Raw genomic sequence first — 18,098 nt, forward strand, 5'->3', positions numbered from 1 at the left:
AAGTGGGTGAATCCGTTTATCACTTACTGTCTGGATGGTATTTCTGCTCACATATCTGCTTCCTTTTACAGATTCGTACCCTACGGGACCCTGATTAATGTTAGCCAGTAAATAATGAAAGATAGCAGCAGACTTTGGGTATAGCGAGGAGGAAGATACCCCCGTGGTTTAGGCTGATCCCATAAACAGGCAGACTTTTCTTCTTAGTTGCAAACAGGGAGTGTTCATGTGACAAATGAATCACCACAATAGGGATCAAAAAACAGGAGAATGGAGGCATTTCTCCCCATGCAAAGAAACCTGTCCAAGCTTTTTCAGCCAGCCCCTAGAACTGAGAATGATCTCAGTGCTTGAGAATGTGCCGTTCTCACAAACTTTGTTTTTTAAGATCACGTCCCAACATTTTTCTTTGCCTTTGGATAAGGACCTTGGGCAGGGGTGGCTTAGGAAGGTCTTGAGCCTCAAGGCGTGCTCACCAACTCACCATTCAACTTACCTTTGGCAAGAGGCTGAGCTGAGTGCCCAGGTCTGGTTCTAGGCTCTTGAGGTTTGCAGGTTAACTAGTTCTGGGTTCTCTCCACACACGTGAGTCTGGACTTCAGGGAGATGAGGCTGAACAAGAGTGGACCTTTGTGTACCTGGCAAGATGTTCATCAGAGTCCCCAGAAGCATCTTCATTGTCCTTCCTGGAAATGACTACCATCAGTGCTTTTTGTTTTCATTTTCATGGACGGAAGGAATATCTCCCAAACAAGAGCATCTTTCCCAAGGGCAAAACCTAGACATTGCCCATTCTCTCTCCCACTCATCCCACCACTGTTTATGGTTGCTACCTGCTGTTTGAGGCCTGAGCCCTGAGGGCTGGTTGTTCAGAGATGAGAGAAATTGACTTGACTAGTAGGCCTTCTGGATGCTTGGTTCATCCAGGAAATGCGATCAGAGGAGCAAGGTAGTTTCTGTAAAAAATATTGCAAATGTTGCAGAAGTTAAACTAAACTCTGGATAGCTTGCAAGGGATTAAAACTATTGAGTTGAATGTGTACCTGGGTGGCTCAGTTGGTTGAGCAACTGCCTTCAGTGCGAGTCATGATCCTGGAGTCCCAGGATCAAGTCCCACATCGGGAATCCCTGCTCAGGGGGGGTTCTGCTTCTCCTTCTGACCTTCCCCCTCTCATTCTCGCTCTCTCTCATTACCTCTTTCTCCCAAATAAATAAATAAAATCTTTAAAAAAAAGGAACTATCAAGCTGAAGAGGATCAAAAAGAAAACATAGCGCAAGGGCCAGTGGAAACGCATGTCAACCTAAAATCAGATTTTTTTCTTTTAATGTTTCTATAGCCCAGAAAGGACCGGATGGGACAGTCATTCCCAACAACTACTGTGACTTCTGCTTGGGGGGCTCTAACATGAACAAGAAGAGTGGGCGGCCTGAAGAGCTGGTGTCCTGTGCAGACTGTGGACGCTCTGGTGAGTGTGGCCCCTTCTTGCATCTGTGCCTGTAGAGCGGGAGCTGTTTCACTTGTATCCCTCCGCCATCTTGTGTGGGGGCTGGAGGGTGGAGTGGAGAAGATGTGGTGGTTATTCTGAGTGCAGAGGAGTTTTCAGGTCATTTTGATATTTTTCTTCTTTGAGTCTTAAGAGCCAAAAATTGTGCCCTGGGATGTAGGAAGAGGGGAAAGGAGATTTTGGCTCGTGTTTGGCCTCTCCATAAGGTGGATATTTCTTTGTGTGTATTGTTGTGGATGACAGTGAAGGAATGTCTGAGAAACACCTAGAGACACAGGCAACATGCTTCCTTGTATCGGATGGTGTGTACCTAACACAGAGATGTGTGTGTCCTATGGACGTGGCTGGGGCAAACTGGAAGAGTATGGAAACAGGAATGTAGGGAGAGCAGCTATGTCTTGAACTGTGGGAGTCTGAAACCCTGGGGCTCATGGGCAGCTGGGTAAAGACCACCTCCATTGGCTGCACATCCCATTTTCTCATATAAAACAGACAAAAGAGACCCTGATAGACCAAGGGGGGCAAAGGTCAGGTGTTCTCAGGGCTCATATAGAGTCGACTTGGTATGTTTTGAAATTTTCATCTTTGAGTTCTCCAAAGACAAAAGTGACAAAAACAGATTTGGGTCTTATTCTCTCATTCTTAAACTGAGTTCAGGCCTTGAAGTTTTGTTTAAGATGTTTCATTTTGCAATTCTAACCAAACCATTATCTTTGGCTGGTTGTGGTTGGTTGGTGCGACCTACTTTTCATATTGTTCGATGTGCTAGTGAAGCCAAAAGCACAAGGTAGGGAGGAGAAATGATCTCAGGTTCATCTTTAGTTTGACCCAGCGCTGACCAGTGGGTGAGATGCTGTTCGGCTGGGTGGCTGGTGTAAGCAGTGAGAAGCCCCTTCTCCTTCCCTTATTTCTCCCTAAGGTCTTTTCTGCTCCAAGGCCCGGGAGATGACCGAGGTGACCACACCTGGGTTTACTGTAACAACTCAGTTCTTCCCTTGCAAACCTGAACTTCCATCCTTTTATATTTGATGTTGGAGTTGTTTAGGGTTCCAGACTGACTTGGGTAGAAAATCTGTAATTGGAAAAGGACTGTGGTCTCTATTGCACATACCCTCAGCACTGAGCTCTTAAGGACCTGACCGGGTGCCCATCCATGTTCATTTGTTTTCCAAACATGATACCTCACGTTGAACTCTTTACTCTGCCGGGGCTAGCTTAGAGGAGAGGGCTCACGTGACAGTGCACTCTGGGTTTTAAATACTTAAAGTGAATAGTTTTAGAAATAATTAAAAAAAACGAAACAAGTGAAATTCAATTCAGTGTTTTTTAAAAGCAAATGATCAGACAAAGTCTCTGTCGCCAGAAGCAAAGTCACCTGGCGGAGCGATATTCTAGGCAGATCGTGATGGACTCTTCTGGTTTGGCGTGCATTAGAAAGGGCAGCTTCAGAATGCTCACTGCAAGCTGCTTGAATCTTCCCTTTTTCTTCCCTACGAACAATGGGGTACTTGGATCTGATCCACGGGGGACTAGAAGTGGGCAGTTGGTATTGTCTATCCAAAGCCCCTCTCCTCCTAGCCTTTATTCAGCATTCCTCCACTCAACCCTCCACCCCCCGCCACCCCTCTCAACCCAAGATCTGTCTGCTATGTGACTCAGGGGCTATTTGATACCAGCCTCGGTGTTCTCATTGCATTTGCCGATTTTGGTGGATGATTTAGTCAAGGTCTAACTCTGATGCTCCTGAAATAGTCACCACCTTGGGAATAAACAGGTGGCATTAGCCCATGAGGCATGCTTGTGAAGGCAGGTGGGCGAATACTTCTCTAGGGCCTCCTTGGAGTCCTTCCAAGGAAGAGTGTGAAGCTCAGAAAAACTGTCTTTCCCTTCCCATCTTCCCCGCTACCGCTGTTTCCTGGGGAGTAAATGAGATTCTTGAAATTGACAGCATAAGTGAAACACTGTGACCTCATTCGGGGGCGGTCCTGGGTCCCATTTACAGTGTGAATAAGTTTAAACCTGAGTTTTCTAGATTTCAGGACACTATATTTTATTAGGCTTTTGAAACCCCTAATTCCTGCTTTTTTGGTGCTCTGAGTTAGATTGGACAACTCTGGACTTTGTGGAGTCACGAAGACCTGGGTGTGTTTAGTGGCTGGAGGGTGTGCGTGTGTTTGTATGTGAATGTGCACATGTGCACGTGTGTGCACACAGGTGTGTATGTGCACCCGGGTGCACATATGCAGGTGCAGATCCCTGAAGTTTCCTCCAGTTGTTAAAGAAAACGAGAGACTCTTCTATTGCCTACTGCTTGTCAGACTTTGCAACTTCTTGCTTTCGGTGCAAACGAACTACATGCTCTAAGTGCAGAATGGAAAGGGTGCCATAAGAATGGGATTAGAAACGGGTACAAATAAAAATAAAACGGATGGAGGCTTGACCATCTCGAGTGGGTTATCCGACAGTAATACCTTTGTAAAGCTACTGTCAAAGCGAAGGACAAACAGTGTTCAAAGAAACACCAACTGAAAACACCAAAGAAATACCAACCAGGCTTAAAAACCACTAAGGCAACTCCTTATCTGGGGCGGGGCTGAGCGGGCATGCATGCGTATGTGTGCGGACAGAAGAGGAGAAGGACAGACTGCGGTTGAATCTGTCACCGTCAGAGCTGTGGACACATGCATTATCGTAGAGATGGTGTCTTTCTGGGGCGGGAGGAATCCTTCCCCCCCGAAATGTTGGCTTTGTCCCGTGACCCTGAATCCCAGTCGCCGGGTGATGCCCCCAACTAATCCCTTTTGGTGTGAAAGGGTTTTTGGTCTTGCTATTAAGAGTAACGTAAGATTGTAATAAGAATATTAATAATGCTGTCTGTTGCTTAACCCATGTGCTGATATATTCATCATACATGTCAGCTCATTTGGGAGGAGAAGGCAGGAAGGAGGAGGCAACGGCCGCAGCACGCACCACGGAGGACTTATTCGGTTCCACGTCAGAAAGTGACACGTCAACTTTCCACGGCTTTGATGAGGACGATTTGGAAGAGCCTCGCTCCTGCCGAGGACGCCGCAGTGGTCGGGCTTCGCCCACAGCAGATAAAAAGGGCAGTTGCTAAACCCACGGGACAGACTCTCTGGGCGACTAGCCGTCGCCCTCTGACTTTGGTCACTATTTTGGGTCTGATATACATTTTTTTTTAAATGAAAGTCAACTTTAGGTTTTCCCTTCATTCTTGCCTTTTCCCTTTCTCCTTCCACACGTATCCTTCCCACTCCCTTGCCCCCGTGTCTTGGGTAGGTACAACAGAAGCACAAACTACTGAAACAAAACAGAACAAAAGAGCAGGATAACAGTCCTTCAGAGAGATGCCATCATGACGTGCTGTTCATTTTCCGTAGAAATGGGAAGTTAGGTGGATTGTCTCTCTTTGGGGGAGGTGGGGGGGTGGGGAATCTTTTTGACATGAGCAGAGTCAATTTCCTCACTTTTCCTATTTATTGGCAAAGTGAAGAGAGGAGGAACATTGGGTTTGGAAACAAAGAATGAATAACATTAAAATGATTATTTATGTGTTCTAGCTATTATTAGAAATGGACTTTTTTTTCTTGAGAGAGAGAGAGAGAGAGAGAGAAGGGAAATCAAAGCAATGGAAGCGATATCCTGCTTGGGAGAGAGCCGCTGGGGGAGGGATTGATTCAAGGACACCTAGTCGGGAGGATTTCCTCGCTGGGAGATGATGGCACTTTTGTACCCCACGGAGTGTGTGGCTCCCTACAGCAGACCCCCTCCCCATTTCTGCTCCCTGACCTTTCCATCTTCCTCCCTGCTTGCGAGAAAATGTCAGCAGCTCCTGGGAAGTCTGGGCCTCCGTGTGTGGCCTCCCTCCAGTGCCTGGGCCCCGCCTGCCAGCTCCTCCTGGGCTCCTCCCAGCACTGGCATAGCCGCGGTGGTGTCGTCCCTGGGCATCTCCTCACTTTCCTTCTGGTGAAGAGCAATTTCCAAACACAAGAACGGAATACAAACAGAAAGTCATGGACTTGGCAGTGACAAAGCCACCCGAGGCCGCGCTCACGGACTGAAGAATGATACCTCACAGTGTACGTCCCTCTCCCCTGGCCCCTGTTGGCAAACATAAATTCCCGTTGGACGATCAAGTCTCCCGTGTTTCTTCTTCTATTTTTTTTTTTTTTTATAGTGCCCTCCAGGCACTTGTTTTATGTTTCCAATAGCACCTCCTGAAATAAACCAAAGCAACACTTGTTCAAGGTCCCTGGGGCGATGGAGAAGACCGTTCACCTTGTTGGCAGTCCCGAGAAGGAACAGCTGTGCAGTCCTAGTTCAAAGGTACGTGTCAGCTGGCCTGTCTTACAGGGAGGGCAAAACCATCATAGTTGTTTTCTGTTGTTGTTGTTTTTTGTTAGTTAGTTTGTTTTTTCTTTCCTTCTTTCCTTTTCCTCCCCTGGCTTGTCTTTTGTTTTCCTGGGCTCACACCCCCTTGTTAGTATGGGCCTGGCTATGGTGTAGAGTGTCTTCCCTCCGGCCCTCTGCTTCCTGTGTGTGCATGCTTCCCCATGTGAGCCTGGGCCTAGTGTGGCAACTGAGGCTTGCTTGGACTGTGGGAGGGGCCCCGTACGGAGAATGGTAGGCTTCTGGCTTCTGGCTTCAACCGTAAGAGAAAAGTGGCTGGGGAAGTGCTTGGCTCTCTCTGCCTTCCTTGGCTGCACCTGGTGGGTGGAGACCAGGGATCTGAGGCTGGGGCTGGCTGCTGTACTTGGGCCACCGGGGTCTGCATGTCTAGGGCGGTGTTCCTTGCTCCACGGACCGACTTAGCTGCCAAGGGGATGAGTCCACATTAAAGAGGACCTCTGATTAGGAAAACACTCAACTGCACTGATCTGAAGATCCTAAACTTCCACTAAGTGTGGTCAGGGTCTCCGGCCTCCATGAGAGCACAGGTCCAGAGACACGGGTACTGCCATGGGGCTTGGGTTGGGAGAGCCAAGTAGCCGCCACCCAGGCAACAGGCTGCTTCTAAGTGTCTGGGAAGATCTACTTTGACAAACCAGGCTTTGGGAATCTTCATGAATGAGACCTCTCATTAAAATAACAAACCCACTGAACAAAAGCCAAGACTAAGCAAAGAAACCCGCGAATGGACCCTTTGTGCTTCCCTGGTAGCCTGAGACAGAAAGAACTTCTACTTTTCTCCTGCTTGAAGTGTGTAAGTGCTGGCCTGGGCATTTGCTCTCAGTTGTGAGAGAATGAAAGGAACAACCTCATCCATTTTTGGCCCTGTGTGGCCCTGCTCCTAGAGAATATGGGATAAACCCCCCATGTTGTAATATTCCCGTCCTGCATGCTCACCTGTGTGAAAAAGCCCACATAGTTGGTTCCCGTTGACTTCTGCTAAGGAGGTACAACCTGTTCTTGCTGTCCTTCTCCTCCTTGTCGTCTGTTCTGTTGCTTTGACTTAGATGTTGGATTTATAGCATTGCGACTTGCTCTCATTGGTGAAGTATGAGCTTCTATGTTAATAAAAATATGTCCAGCCAGTCTATATGATCATTTGAAATCTGTGTAGTTGTTTGTAGTTGTAACATTTTCAATGACAGCTTGCCTTTGAACTTGAAACTAAATAAAACCCCCAAAACTTAAATTATAAAAAGCCACCTAGTTTCAGAGTCTAGCTTGGGGTTCTAAAGGAGAACCAAAAGGAAGACCTGTCTAACAAGGCAACATCCCATGGAAAGATTTATCTGAGGGTGGCTGTTGCTTTTATATTTTAATTTTACAAGCAGAGCCTGATCTTCAGTTTCTCCTTTTGGGGGTAGTAGACGTTCTCATCTTTCTCAGTTGGTGTGACCAACCGAGCATGGTAACGTATCCTAGCATGGCCTGAGCTCCTGGTCTCACCTTGCTTATAGTATCTTCCAACAGACTCAGAATTTACATCCTTTCAAAACAAAAACAAAAACAAAAACAAAACAAAAAAACAAGAAGAAACCAGAGGGGACTTTGAAGATGATCAAGTTCAAATTTTCCACTTTTCAGCTGAGAAAGATCAATCCAGAGAGGTTGAGTGAAGTTTGAGGGAGTGGAGTGAACGTGGCTTTGAAAACAAATGTCTTAAGGTGAAGGAAGGAAACTCAGAGGAGGCACAGGAGGAGGCAGCTGGCTGTTGTGGGTTTCCGAACGCCTGCACAGTTGATGTTATACCTTTGTCCCCCTTTCTTTCTATAACAACCACCGACGTCCATGTACCTACCAGGCATTGTTCTGAGTGCTTTCCCTAGGACAGTTCCTTGAGCCTCATGATTACCCCAGGAGGTAGGTGCTTGTATTAGTCCAGTTTACAGATATGGAGTCTGAGGCTTAATACTAAGGTTCAGGGATGTCCTAAGGCCTCCCAGTTAATAAGGCGCCTGGTTTTGATCCCTGGCAGCCTGACTCCAGGACCTGTATTCCTATTATTGTTCTGTGGTACCACTTTCATGGTCCTATATATGGAATATAGAATATATGAAATACATCCATATCTATTTTTTATTTTTTTATTTATAATTTTTTAAAGTTTGGATATCATTAGTTTGTTATAAAAGAGAGACATGGAAATTCTTTACATGGTGAGAGCATTCAGAATTCAGTGGACTGGCAGCTTCCTGTGATGCCTTTTCAATAGTGATTTTTTTTTTCCAATCTACGTACTTCCCAACAATGTCACACATCGTCTCTAAATAAAAACTAATCCTTGTCACCTAGAACTACTTTCGTGCCTCTGTATCTTGGGGGAAGACCTTTATTTCCAACTTTCATGCTGACTGGTTGAATCTTTCCACCCCTTTCTTTAGAGCCTGAACCAACAAGCTAGTACAGTTGTTGACAATACTTTTTCTTGATTTTTTCTGGAATCAGAATGCCTCCTTTGGTTATGGTTTTGGCTGTACTTCTTTCAACTAATGCTCCTTTTCCAACTACTACTTGCTCAAAAAGGGGAAGATATAGAAAGGTAGGTAGGTAGATAGATAGCCCTTGCTTTTTCTCAGGTCCAATCAAAGAAAGGGGTGTTGTAATGAATATAGCTTTGAAAGATAACCTTATTAAAGACAATTTTAAAATGGGCGAGTAAACAGTTAGATCCCCCAAAAGACAATTACAATTAAAATTCTGTGCAGAATATTGCAGAGAACTCGTCTTCTTTCTAAACTATCAATTCTAGAGATTCCCTCCTGACTGACGTCTATTAGGAAAAAAACTTTTTTTTTTTTTTTGTGACCTCAGGAGTTGTAAGAGATGTGCCAGCAGTCAACACATCTATCATTTTGTTGTTGCTCTTGTAAATAAGTGTCACTACTCAAATTCAATATAAAAGAAATTATGATCATCAAGATAAAAAAGATCTGACTAGCATCCTTGGTCCTCAGCTCAGGAAAACACCACCTAAAGTGCTTCAGACATGTTACCAGAGTTTCCGAGTCTTAGCCCAAAGATAGGAAAACCAAAGATACAGAACTTTCTAAATTTGTTACAACCTTCCAATCCCCTGGGGAGAACTGTTGATGTAAAAGCGATGACTGTTGTTGTCTGTCTGATGTTTTTTTCCCACCTAGAACAATCTAATCCTTTATTTCTGTTACTGAGACTGTATTGAGATCAGGTTCTCTATCCTGTAACCCTGGGAGTGAGAAATATGCTTTTAATTTTTTAAAGGTACTTTAAAGTCAGTAATGCAATTTGCTACTGGTATTTTAGAGAGAAGGATTTAATAAAAATATGATGTTCACATCCATTGTACCCCTTTAAACCTTCCTGCTTACTTTGCATCTCTCTACGCATCTAATGGGCCTGAGGCCTGATATTGCCTTTAGATAGCACTTGAGGGAACACAAGATCATTACTCGGGGAGAGAACTAAAAGCTGTTTGGAGGTAGTCACTTCACGGTGGAATAAAATTAATTAATATTATCCCAAAATGCCTCCTGTTACATCTGATGAATATGATCTTAAACTTGTACTTAAAGTTTGAACAGCTTCATATAGTAGGAATTTTTCTGCAGGAGATTTTGTTTAGCATTTGGAAGTGAAGTTAATTGTGTTGTAAATTCTTGGAGTGAGGCATTTTTGATCCCAACGAGTAGAAACCTAGAGTAGAAATAAAAAGTTCTGGGTTCCGGACCCAGTCCCTGTGTGAATTTGTTGCCATGAACCTCTGCCTCATTTTCTCTATCCTTAGCATGTGGATGTTTCTTACCCTATCATAATATATAACCAAGATTTTCTCATGATGATTCTTAAAACCACCATGTGGGATAGGATAGATGTCATTCATTCCCTTGTTACTGATGAGGAGACAGACTGACCACATTAGGTAACTGAAGTTCCAGCCTCGGTAAGCGGTGTTCGGATCTTCTGATAATCTTTTCTCAGTCTGTACTGACTTCTCCTGTAGATTGCACTTTTGAGATTTATTGAGTAAAATCAGTAAAGCTTTTGCGGTCTTTCATTCAAGACCTCCTCGGAGTGAGAGGAGGTATTTGATGCTGTAAAAATAAAACAAGACAGAGCAGAATCACATTAGAGTCCCGCTGAGACAGAGCAACGTTGAAGTTCTTGTGAACTTTCCCAAGGAACTGAGGTTGAGCTTCTTAAACGGGCAGTGTTTTGGTGGTGACATCGGGGCAGGGGTGAGGGTGGGTGGGGTGAATGGCAGGGAGTGAACACTTCACAAGCCCTAGTGCTCCTAACACTGAAGAATTGAATTATATGATACTGTTTTGCTCAATAAAAGTGATTTCTGGCCATTTTCTCAAAATAACAGTACAGGAAAAACCATTTTGCTTGATTGATTTACAGAATACCGAGAATGATGGAAGAACACTGTCAGAACTGAATTATTAGCTAAAAAGCGTTGTCAGTTAGGTTTTCAAAGTATTTCCATACTGGCCTTCAACCAATGACGAAGGCCTAAAAATTGTTAATTTTGAAATAATTTCAGATTTACAAGAAACTCACGCAAATAACACAAAGAATTCTTATGTACTCTTAGAGTCTTCAAATAATCTCAATAAACGGATCACGATCAGGAAATTAATATTGATGTAATACTTCCCCATCTATAGACCTTATTCAAATTGTGTCAAGAGTCTCACTAATAATGTCCTTTTTCTGGTCCAGGATTCATGTAGGATCACATGTTGTATTTAGTTGTCATGTCCTCTTAAAGTCCTTTAATCTGGAGTAGTTAGTTCCAGAGTCTGTCTTTGTCTTTCATACCGTGAAGCTAGTTAATTCCTAGGAAGCCCTTCTCTTTGGGATTGTGTACTGTTTCCTAAGGGCTACAGTCAGGTTATGAATTTGGATAAGAGTACTGTAGAAATGGTGTTGCATCCTTCCTGGGCCTCGTGTCAGGGGGCACACGATTGATTTATCCCATGATTGGTGACTCAGACATTTGTCCTTTCAGCTCAGGTTCAGGCTAGTATATTTATAAACTTTGCACAATAATATTTTCATTCATATATGCCTTTGTTTATTTGGCGACTAGCGGTTGAGTAACAGTGGACTGTGTATGACTGTTCAGCCCTGTGAAGGATAGGCTGAAGTTAAACATGGGACCAATGGATTTGGTGTCCTCTGGAGTTTTGGCAATCCAGGTGGGCAGAGCAGATAGTCACAAGTAGTTGAAAAATGTGTGAGAGCATCATGGGGTGATATGTAATTTTTTCTTGCTGGGGATCACAGTAGCCAGGGAGATTTTCTTAGAGTGCTTATTACAACATGACTGTAGTCTTTCTCATCAAACAGATGGTGTGTTCCTTGAGGGCAAAGATGATGTCATTCATGTCCTTGGACAGTGCCTAACACCACTGTGCCATAATTATTTGTTGAAATAAACTGAGAGCTGAGCAATGTTTCTGAGCTAATTAGTGGAAGGGTTTAGTGTCTCATTCCATTCATGGTGGATGTTCAATAAATACCGTGGACAGACAGGTTGGAGAGGACATATCTGGACACAGTATCTATTGGTCAAGTCAGAGGGGGACTGGTTCTCCAGGAGCCAGTGAGGTAGTGATGGGGGGTGGGAGGTCAGGAGGGAGAATGAGGGTGTGAGGACAGGGGTAAGGGGAATGTTGAAGATGTATGTAGAGATGGAAAGGTAGCTTCCTTGAAGGGGATTGAAAGCAGAAGACTGAGAGGCAGTGAGACATTTTCGATGGCCTGCGTTTTGCCCAGCCAGAGGAAATGAAGGAGGAAATGGATGTTAGGAGGACAAGGTTGAGAACCAACCAACTATTTTCTAGGTGGCTTCAGTGGGGGCAAATAAGAATGTGTGTGTGTGTGTGTGTGTGTGTGTGTGTGTGTGTGTGTGTGTGTGTGTTGAGGGGTCAAGGATGGAAATTTGAGGAAATTGAAAGGGCATGAGGGTATGGTATGAGACAGACTCACTAAAAGAGTGGTAGATGGTATCTGACTGGAGGGGTTGCAGGCACTGAGAGAGGCACAGAAAGACTCCTGCAAGGGAGTGAAAATTTGGGTGCCCAGTATGGGAACACTTGGCAGGCACCTGTGGGAGGTCTGAATGCCAACTAGTTTTATCAGTGGAGTGCAGGGGCTAGAGGCAGGAGGGACAGTGAAAGGATGAGCACTAGGGTAGAGGACTAGAGTCTGGGAGAGGGCACTGGGAAAGCAGACTTGAGAGGTGAGACCATGGGAGGGCATGGGATGGGATTCAGGGGAAGGAGATAGGAGCAGATGGAGGGGGAGTGCTTGGTGGTGGGTAGAGGTGAGGCTCTTCTCAGTCTCCATCTGAAACCATTAAGTAGACAGAGTCTCATTCTTGGAAGCATCTGTAACAGTCCTGTACCCCTGAGCACTGAGCAATGACTTGGGTATTAGAAAGAAAGATGGAGGATGGCAGAGGGCGGGTGGTGTTCAACTGAGCAGCTCATTTGGTTTTGAACTTTGGTCCTTGTTGCCTTGGCCATTTTCAAATTGGACCCCTCCTTCCTCCCCCTCCCCCAGCCTTACATGACCTGTTTAGGGGTGCCCACCTCTGCTCTCTGCTTCTGGGGTGAAATGTGATAGTACTTGGTTGTATTCCTTTGTGTGGAATACTCCATTCCAAAGACTGAAATAACTTAGCAGATTTCGTTTCAGTTAGAAGTAAAATCCACTCCTGATGGATACTCATCCAGGCTAATAGACCCATCAGGACTGAACTGCCACCAGGTTCCAAGGCCGACAATTGGGATCACTGGGCTAGTTGAGAACTCCAATGAATCTTTGGGCTTGGGTCCCTTCCTGAGTGATTCTGACAGCCTGGAATCATTTGGGGTTGGGATTGAGGGTATGTGCATGAAGGCTGAGGGCCCAGTGGGGGTATCCGTTGGGGCTTTTGTCAGCACCACTGGTCCTACACCCTAGAACTACACATTTCCTCTTAGGTGACAGGCAGACCGATTGCACTGGAATGGTCCTTCTGGGGTCTTTTAATAGCAGAAAGATTCAGCAAACAAGCAGAGGAGAAAGAACAATAGATTTCGCCAGCTCCCAGTTTTACCCACTTCACCACCTAGGGACTGAACATCCCGCCGTGTCCTCGCTGTTTCTCGTGTCCTCTGGTTGCCCCGGGCGCAGATGACCTGCCCCATCACTGGCTGATCTCGTGCTGCTGGTGCTCGCGGCACAGGAAACGGCAGCCTGGCTCTCCTTGCACAGAGCTGTGGCTCATGCGCATGGCCGTAGGTAGTAACGTTCTCAACCTTCCTTCTTTTATTTTTTCTTTTCAACTCATTTCATTGCCATCACCCCCTTAATTTGAATCTCTCCTTTTTTAGATAGTTGTCCTGTACTGTTGTTTTGTTTTATCTTTCATTGCCTTTCCCTCTGCAGTCAACTCTCTGACCTGGGAACTCCCGCATCCTCCAAGCAAGCCATTTCCGAAGAAGGTGACAAGAAGCCAAGTTGATTTTCGCCTCCTCCTCCTCCTCTTCCTCTTCCCTTGCCTGGCCCCCTCCTGAGCGTGTGTTTCAGCCAACACAGGAGCCTGGATTGTGGAAAAGCCTCTAGTGCGACTCAGCTCAGCTCAGAGAAGTCTTGGGAGTGGCCTAAGTTTGTGCAATAAGAAGATTTTTTTTCCTTTTTTTAAAATTCTTCATTACCTTTTCTTTGAGTGTCTGTGAGAAAGTACCCAGGTCAGACTGGAATTGCTCTACAATAGAAATAACTGAACACGAACAAACTGATGGAAAAAAAAAAAAAGAGTTAACTATTTTATTTATTTCAATATTTAAAAGAAAAAGTGCTGACGTGGCACCGTATTTTTGTTTAAAGTACCTTCTACTTCGAAAGTTAAAAGCAATTTTGTGAAGACACGAAATCAAAAGAGTACTTAATGTAAAATAAAGACTGCCTATTAACTCTAAGGAAAAATACCCCACATTTTTAATAAGAAAATAAAGATCAACTCTGCTCTCTCAGGCTTTTAAAAAAGCCATTCATGTATGTGCTTTAGGTATTTTTATTTCTGCGAGTTGGTAAGTGAGGAGTGATTGTTTGTTTGTTTTTTTTTTTCCCTTCTTCAAAATTCTGTTGAAAGTGTTGGTGATGTTATATGGTTATGTGTTAAGACGTGACAGAAATAAATTAGCCACAAAGGCTATCAGGAGTCTCTCCACTCCTGCCCCCCTCAAAAAAAACCCCTCTCCCTGCCCCCTCCCCGTAAGCAATCCCCATTTATCTGGATGTCAAGAAGCAGCTCTCCTTCTGGTCGTCATGTCTGATGAGGCCTAGTTCAGAAAGGAATTCCATCTAGTGATTAACCGTATCTCTGCGAGTGCCACATTTTCAAACACAGAGAGCTTTGTTTTAAAATAATGCAGTGAAGAGAGAGAGAGAGAGAGAGAGAGAGAGAAAAGACGACAAAATATGCATCAGCTGAGGTGATATTCATTTGGTCGCCCAACAGCTTCCAGAGGAGACTGGCAAAGGGAGCCTTCTGCTGATATGGCTTTGGGTAGCCTAATGTTCTAGAGTATCCCCAGGGGCAAGGAAGGCCAACCTGAGTGACAGAAGCCTCAAGCTCAGTTGCTCTTGGGGGTGAAGGAGAAAGGTGCGTGTTCTAACGTGTTCCCTTGTGGCCATGTGGGTGACAGTGAACGTGATGGCTATGAAATGTAATTCAGCTCTGTGTCTGTGGCCTAGCGGAGGAGCTGGGCTGACTGGCTGGGCCACTCCGTTCTACTCCAGGTCTTCTGTGTGCCCATGTTCTTGACCTTGTCTCACTTGCAAACAGAGTCATCATCATGAACGTACAGCCTAATGCCGGATATACCCTCATCAGCAAGTCCTTGAGGTTCAGTGTTACTGAAATGTGTCTGAGCTTGCGAATCTCTCTTGCCTTTGAGAGGGGAGATTGGATGGCACAGACGTCCTGCTAGCCCCTTCAGCTTTCTCATTCAAGGCCAGTCCTGGGGGGACCTCACTAAGAGTGTCTTTGTATACTTCTGAAGCCCTTTTCAGTGACATTTTCTGATAGAAAAGGTCCCTTTTCAAAATGCTAATAATTATAATAATAACCCACTCTCCAACCAACTCCCGCAAGTTATAATGTGTAGAATTGTGATAAAGCTTTGCATAATGTAGGGTTTGTATCAAATTTGTGTAAGTTTCTGTTAAATAAAAGCCTGTTTCCAATGCTCCTATAGCATCTCTGTAAATTTTGCCTTACTCACCTCATCCTACTTGAGTTCGACTTTCATACCGTCTTGAAAGGCTTCTGCCCACTTGCACGGCCAAGGTGTGTTGAACCTTATTGTTTTATTCAGAAGTGGAGTGCAGAACGGTGGTTGCCGCTGGCTCGGCTGACAGGTGGTTGGCTTGGGAAGTGAATGGTGCCCAGAGCTCGTGCCAGTACCTGGTCTCTGAGTCCAGAGTTACTGTCATCTACCCATCGTCACCACAGCCATTGTCACTCTCTCCGTGGAGATCCTCTTTACGTGTCCAGACTTGATATAGCTGTTGAATGTTGCTGATATATCTGGGCCAAAAATAGTTTGGCATAAGAATGCAAGATTTAGTGTGTGCTTGGAAAAATCTGGGAGGTTAATGTTTCCATTGCCTGAGAAGTGCTCTTGGTATAGTGTCCCCATGCTGCCAATCGGTACCGTTGTCAACCAGACCCTATGACAAGTCTCTTCTTGTGCGTGGAAGTGAATACTTTTCTCGGTTGGGCGCTCTAGGTCAGGTGGAACCAGACAGCCTTTCAGGCCATGTCTTGCCCTCTGAGCATTGTCACATTGTGACATTTATTATGGGCATATAAGTTTCCCTAGCAGTTAAAAGCTCCCCCCACCCATATACTCTCCTTAGGCTTTTGTTTTCTTTTTACTGTTATATAATACACATTATATAATATTTACCATTTTAATGTTCAGTGACATTAAGTGCATTCACACTGTTGGACAACCATCACCTCTGTCCATCTCAAGAACTTTTTCATCTTCTCCAATGGGAACTCTGTGCCTGTTAAATAGAACTCCTCATTCTCTCCTCTCTTGAGCCCCTGGCTTCCCCTATTCTACTTTCTGTCTCTGTGAATAAGGCTGCTCCAGGTATCTCATATAAGTGGAATCATATGGTATTCGTCCTTTAGTGACAGCCTTATTTCTCTTAGCATAATGTCTTCAGGATTATCTCTATTATGGCAGGTGTCAGGATGTCCTTCCTTAAGGCTGAGTGACATTCCACTGTATGCATACACCACATTTTATTTATCCACTCATCTGTTGATAGATACTCAGTGTAAATAGGTTTTTCACAGGGGCGCTCCCTCCTGGCTCAGTGGGTTAAGCTGCTGCCTTCGGCTCAGGTCATGATCTCAGGGTCCTGGGATCGAGTCCCACATCAGGCTCTCTGCTCAGCAAGAAGCCTGCTTCCCTCTCTCTCTCTCTCTCTCTCTCTGCCTTCCTCTCCATCTACTTGTGATCTCTCTCTGTCAAATAAATAAATAAAATCTTTTAAAAAAATAGGTTTTTCACATTTATTACGTTATCACCCACTTCCTATAGTGACTTAAATATGAGACACTAGATACAATTCAGAGGTCACCAATGGGATTAAATATCTTCTTAGGAGGGAAATTGCACCTGAAGCCTTCCTTCTAATTTGTGACCTAGAAAAGGCGACCTTGATTCTGATGAACAAACATTTTCTCTTTGTAAAGTAGATCTTACCCCCTGACATAGGCTCTCTTTGTAGGTATTGTCTTTGGGCTGCTTTTAGGGATAAGATGTCTAGCACACAGCTGTAGTACCAGTGCAAATAACAAGGATTAGAGGGGACCCAGTAGAATCATTTGTCTTTAATGGTGGCCCATGAGGGGAGGGAGGGCCTTTTTCAAATGATAGTGAGTTGTTGGCAAAGTGTGCATGCGGTTTATTTCTGTAGAGGGTCACTGATCAAGAGAGAGGTGGAAAGTATACACGTGAGCCAAAGAATGAGAAAGAGAAAAATCACTTTCCTCACCCATTTGGAAATATATTAGCTCCTATCAAAGGTTAGTTCTGGGGTCAAATTCAGATGCCTACAGAGCAGGTATCTTCAGTGAGTGAAGCAGGCCAGGCATGAGAAAATTAGCAGTGCCGGGGAAAGGGGGCAGCCCTTGACACTCAACCTTAGGACATGTGGAGACCCTAGGCAGTGGGAGGGGAGTATATGGAAGCAGAAAGCACCCATGCTTTGAATGGGACAGCTGCTACCAGCTCAAGGGATACTACCAGCAGGCATGGGGGCTTAGAGTTCTCAGGTCCCAGGTTTTTCGAGAGGGACCAAAAATTCAGAAATTTTGGTGAGATCTCCCCAAAATGTTGGAAGTAAATTAAAAACACTGAAAATCAGTTTTGTGTGGACAAAAATATGAGTGTGTATCAGACAGCCTTTGATGACTTTGGGACAGCCTTCCCCAAGGGCTCCAGTCTAGGTAAGGTTGAAGTTGAGGATGGAATGCCTTGACCAAACTCCTTCGCTTCACCAATGGATGTGTCTAATGGTAACCTGACTTAAAATTGTTATGTGCTGGGAATGGGCCCCTGGGTTGGTCTCTGGATGGAACTAGGTCATTATTGAGCACATTAGGGATTCAGAATGAAATTCTAATAGAAGATATTACCCCATCCAGTCCCCCTCCCTCTGCTTGTAAACGAAAGGGTTTCTCTTTAAAACCCTGGGTGGGACTATACAGTTTAAAGATATATATATATATATATATATATATATATATATATATATATATAATATATACATATATAAATATATACTTATTTTCATATCTATTTAAAGATTATATGTACATATTTAAAGATTTTATTTATTTCAGAGAGAGAGAAATCTTGCACATGAAAGAAGATGCAAACTTGGGGTGGGGGAAGGGGCAGAGGAAGAAGCAGAATCCCGCTGAGCAAGGAGCTCAATGCAGGGTTTGATCCCAGTACCCAGGGATCATGACCTGAGCCGAAGGTAGATGCTTAACTGACTGAGCCACCTAGGCACTCCAAAGATATGGTTTTTATTCCTTATCTTTATTTTACTTTATT

General features: G+C 44.5%; 1 protein-coding gene across 3 annotated transcripts in view; it reads left to right on the forward strand.

The window, feature by feature from the left end:
- DPF3 (double PHD fingers 3) overlaps positions 1-18,098 on the forward strand; it is a 172,565-nt gene that overhangs the window by 103,700 nt on the left and 50,767 nt on the right. The window contains exons 8-10 of one of the 3 annotated variants that reach the window (XR_007128546.1): positions 1,339-1,467; positions 4,425-5,853; positions 13,399-13,535. Coding sequence is in view for 2 of the 3 variants with exons in the window: in XM_047736072.1 (XP_047592028.1) it covers positions 1,339-1,467; positions 13,399-13,526 (257 nt within the window). In the remaining variant the exon portion in view is untranslated. Of the gene's footprint in view, positions 1-1,338; positions 1,468-4,424; positions 5,854-13,398; positions 14,408-18,098 lie in introns of those variants that run through there. The other 2 variants (XM_047736072.1, XM_047736071.1) reach the window with 2 other exon arrangements.

This window comes from Lutra lutra, chromosome 7 (genome assembly GCF_902655055.1).
Source record: "Lutra lutra chromosome 7, mLutLut1.2, whole genome shotgun sequence".
Lineage (NCBI taxonomy): Eukaryota > Metazoa > Chordata > Mammalia > Carnivora > Mustelidae > Lutra > Lutra lutra.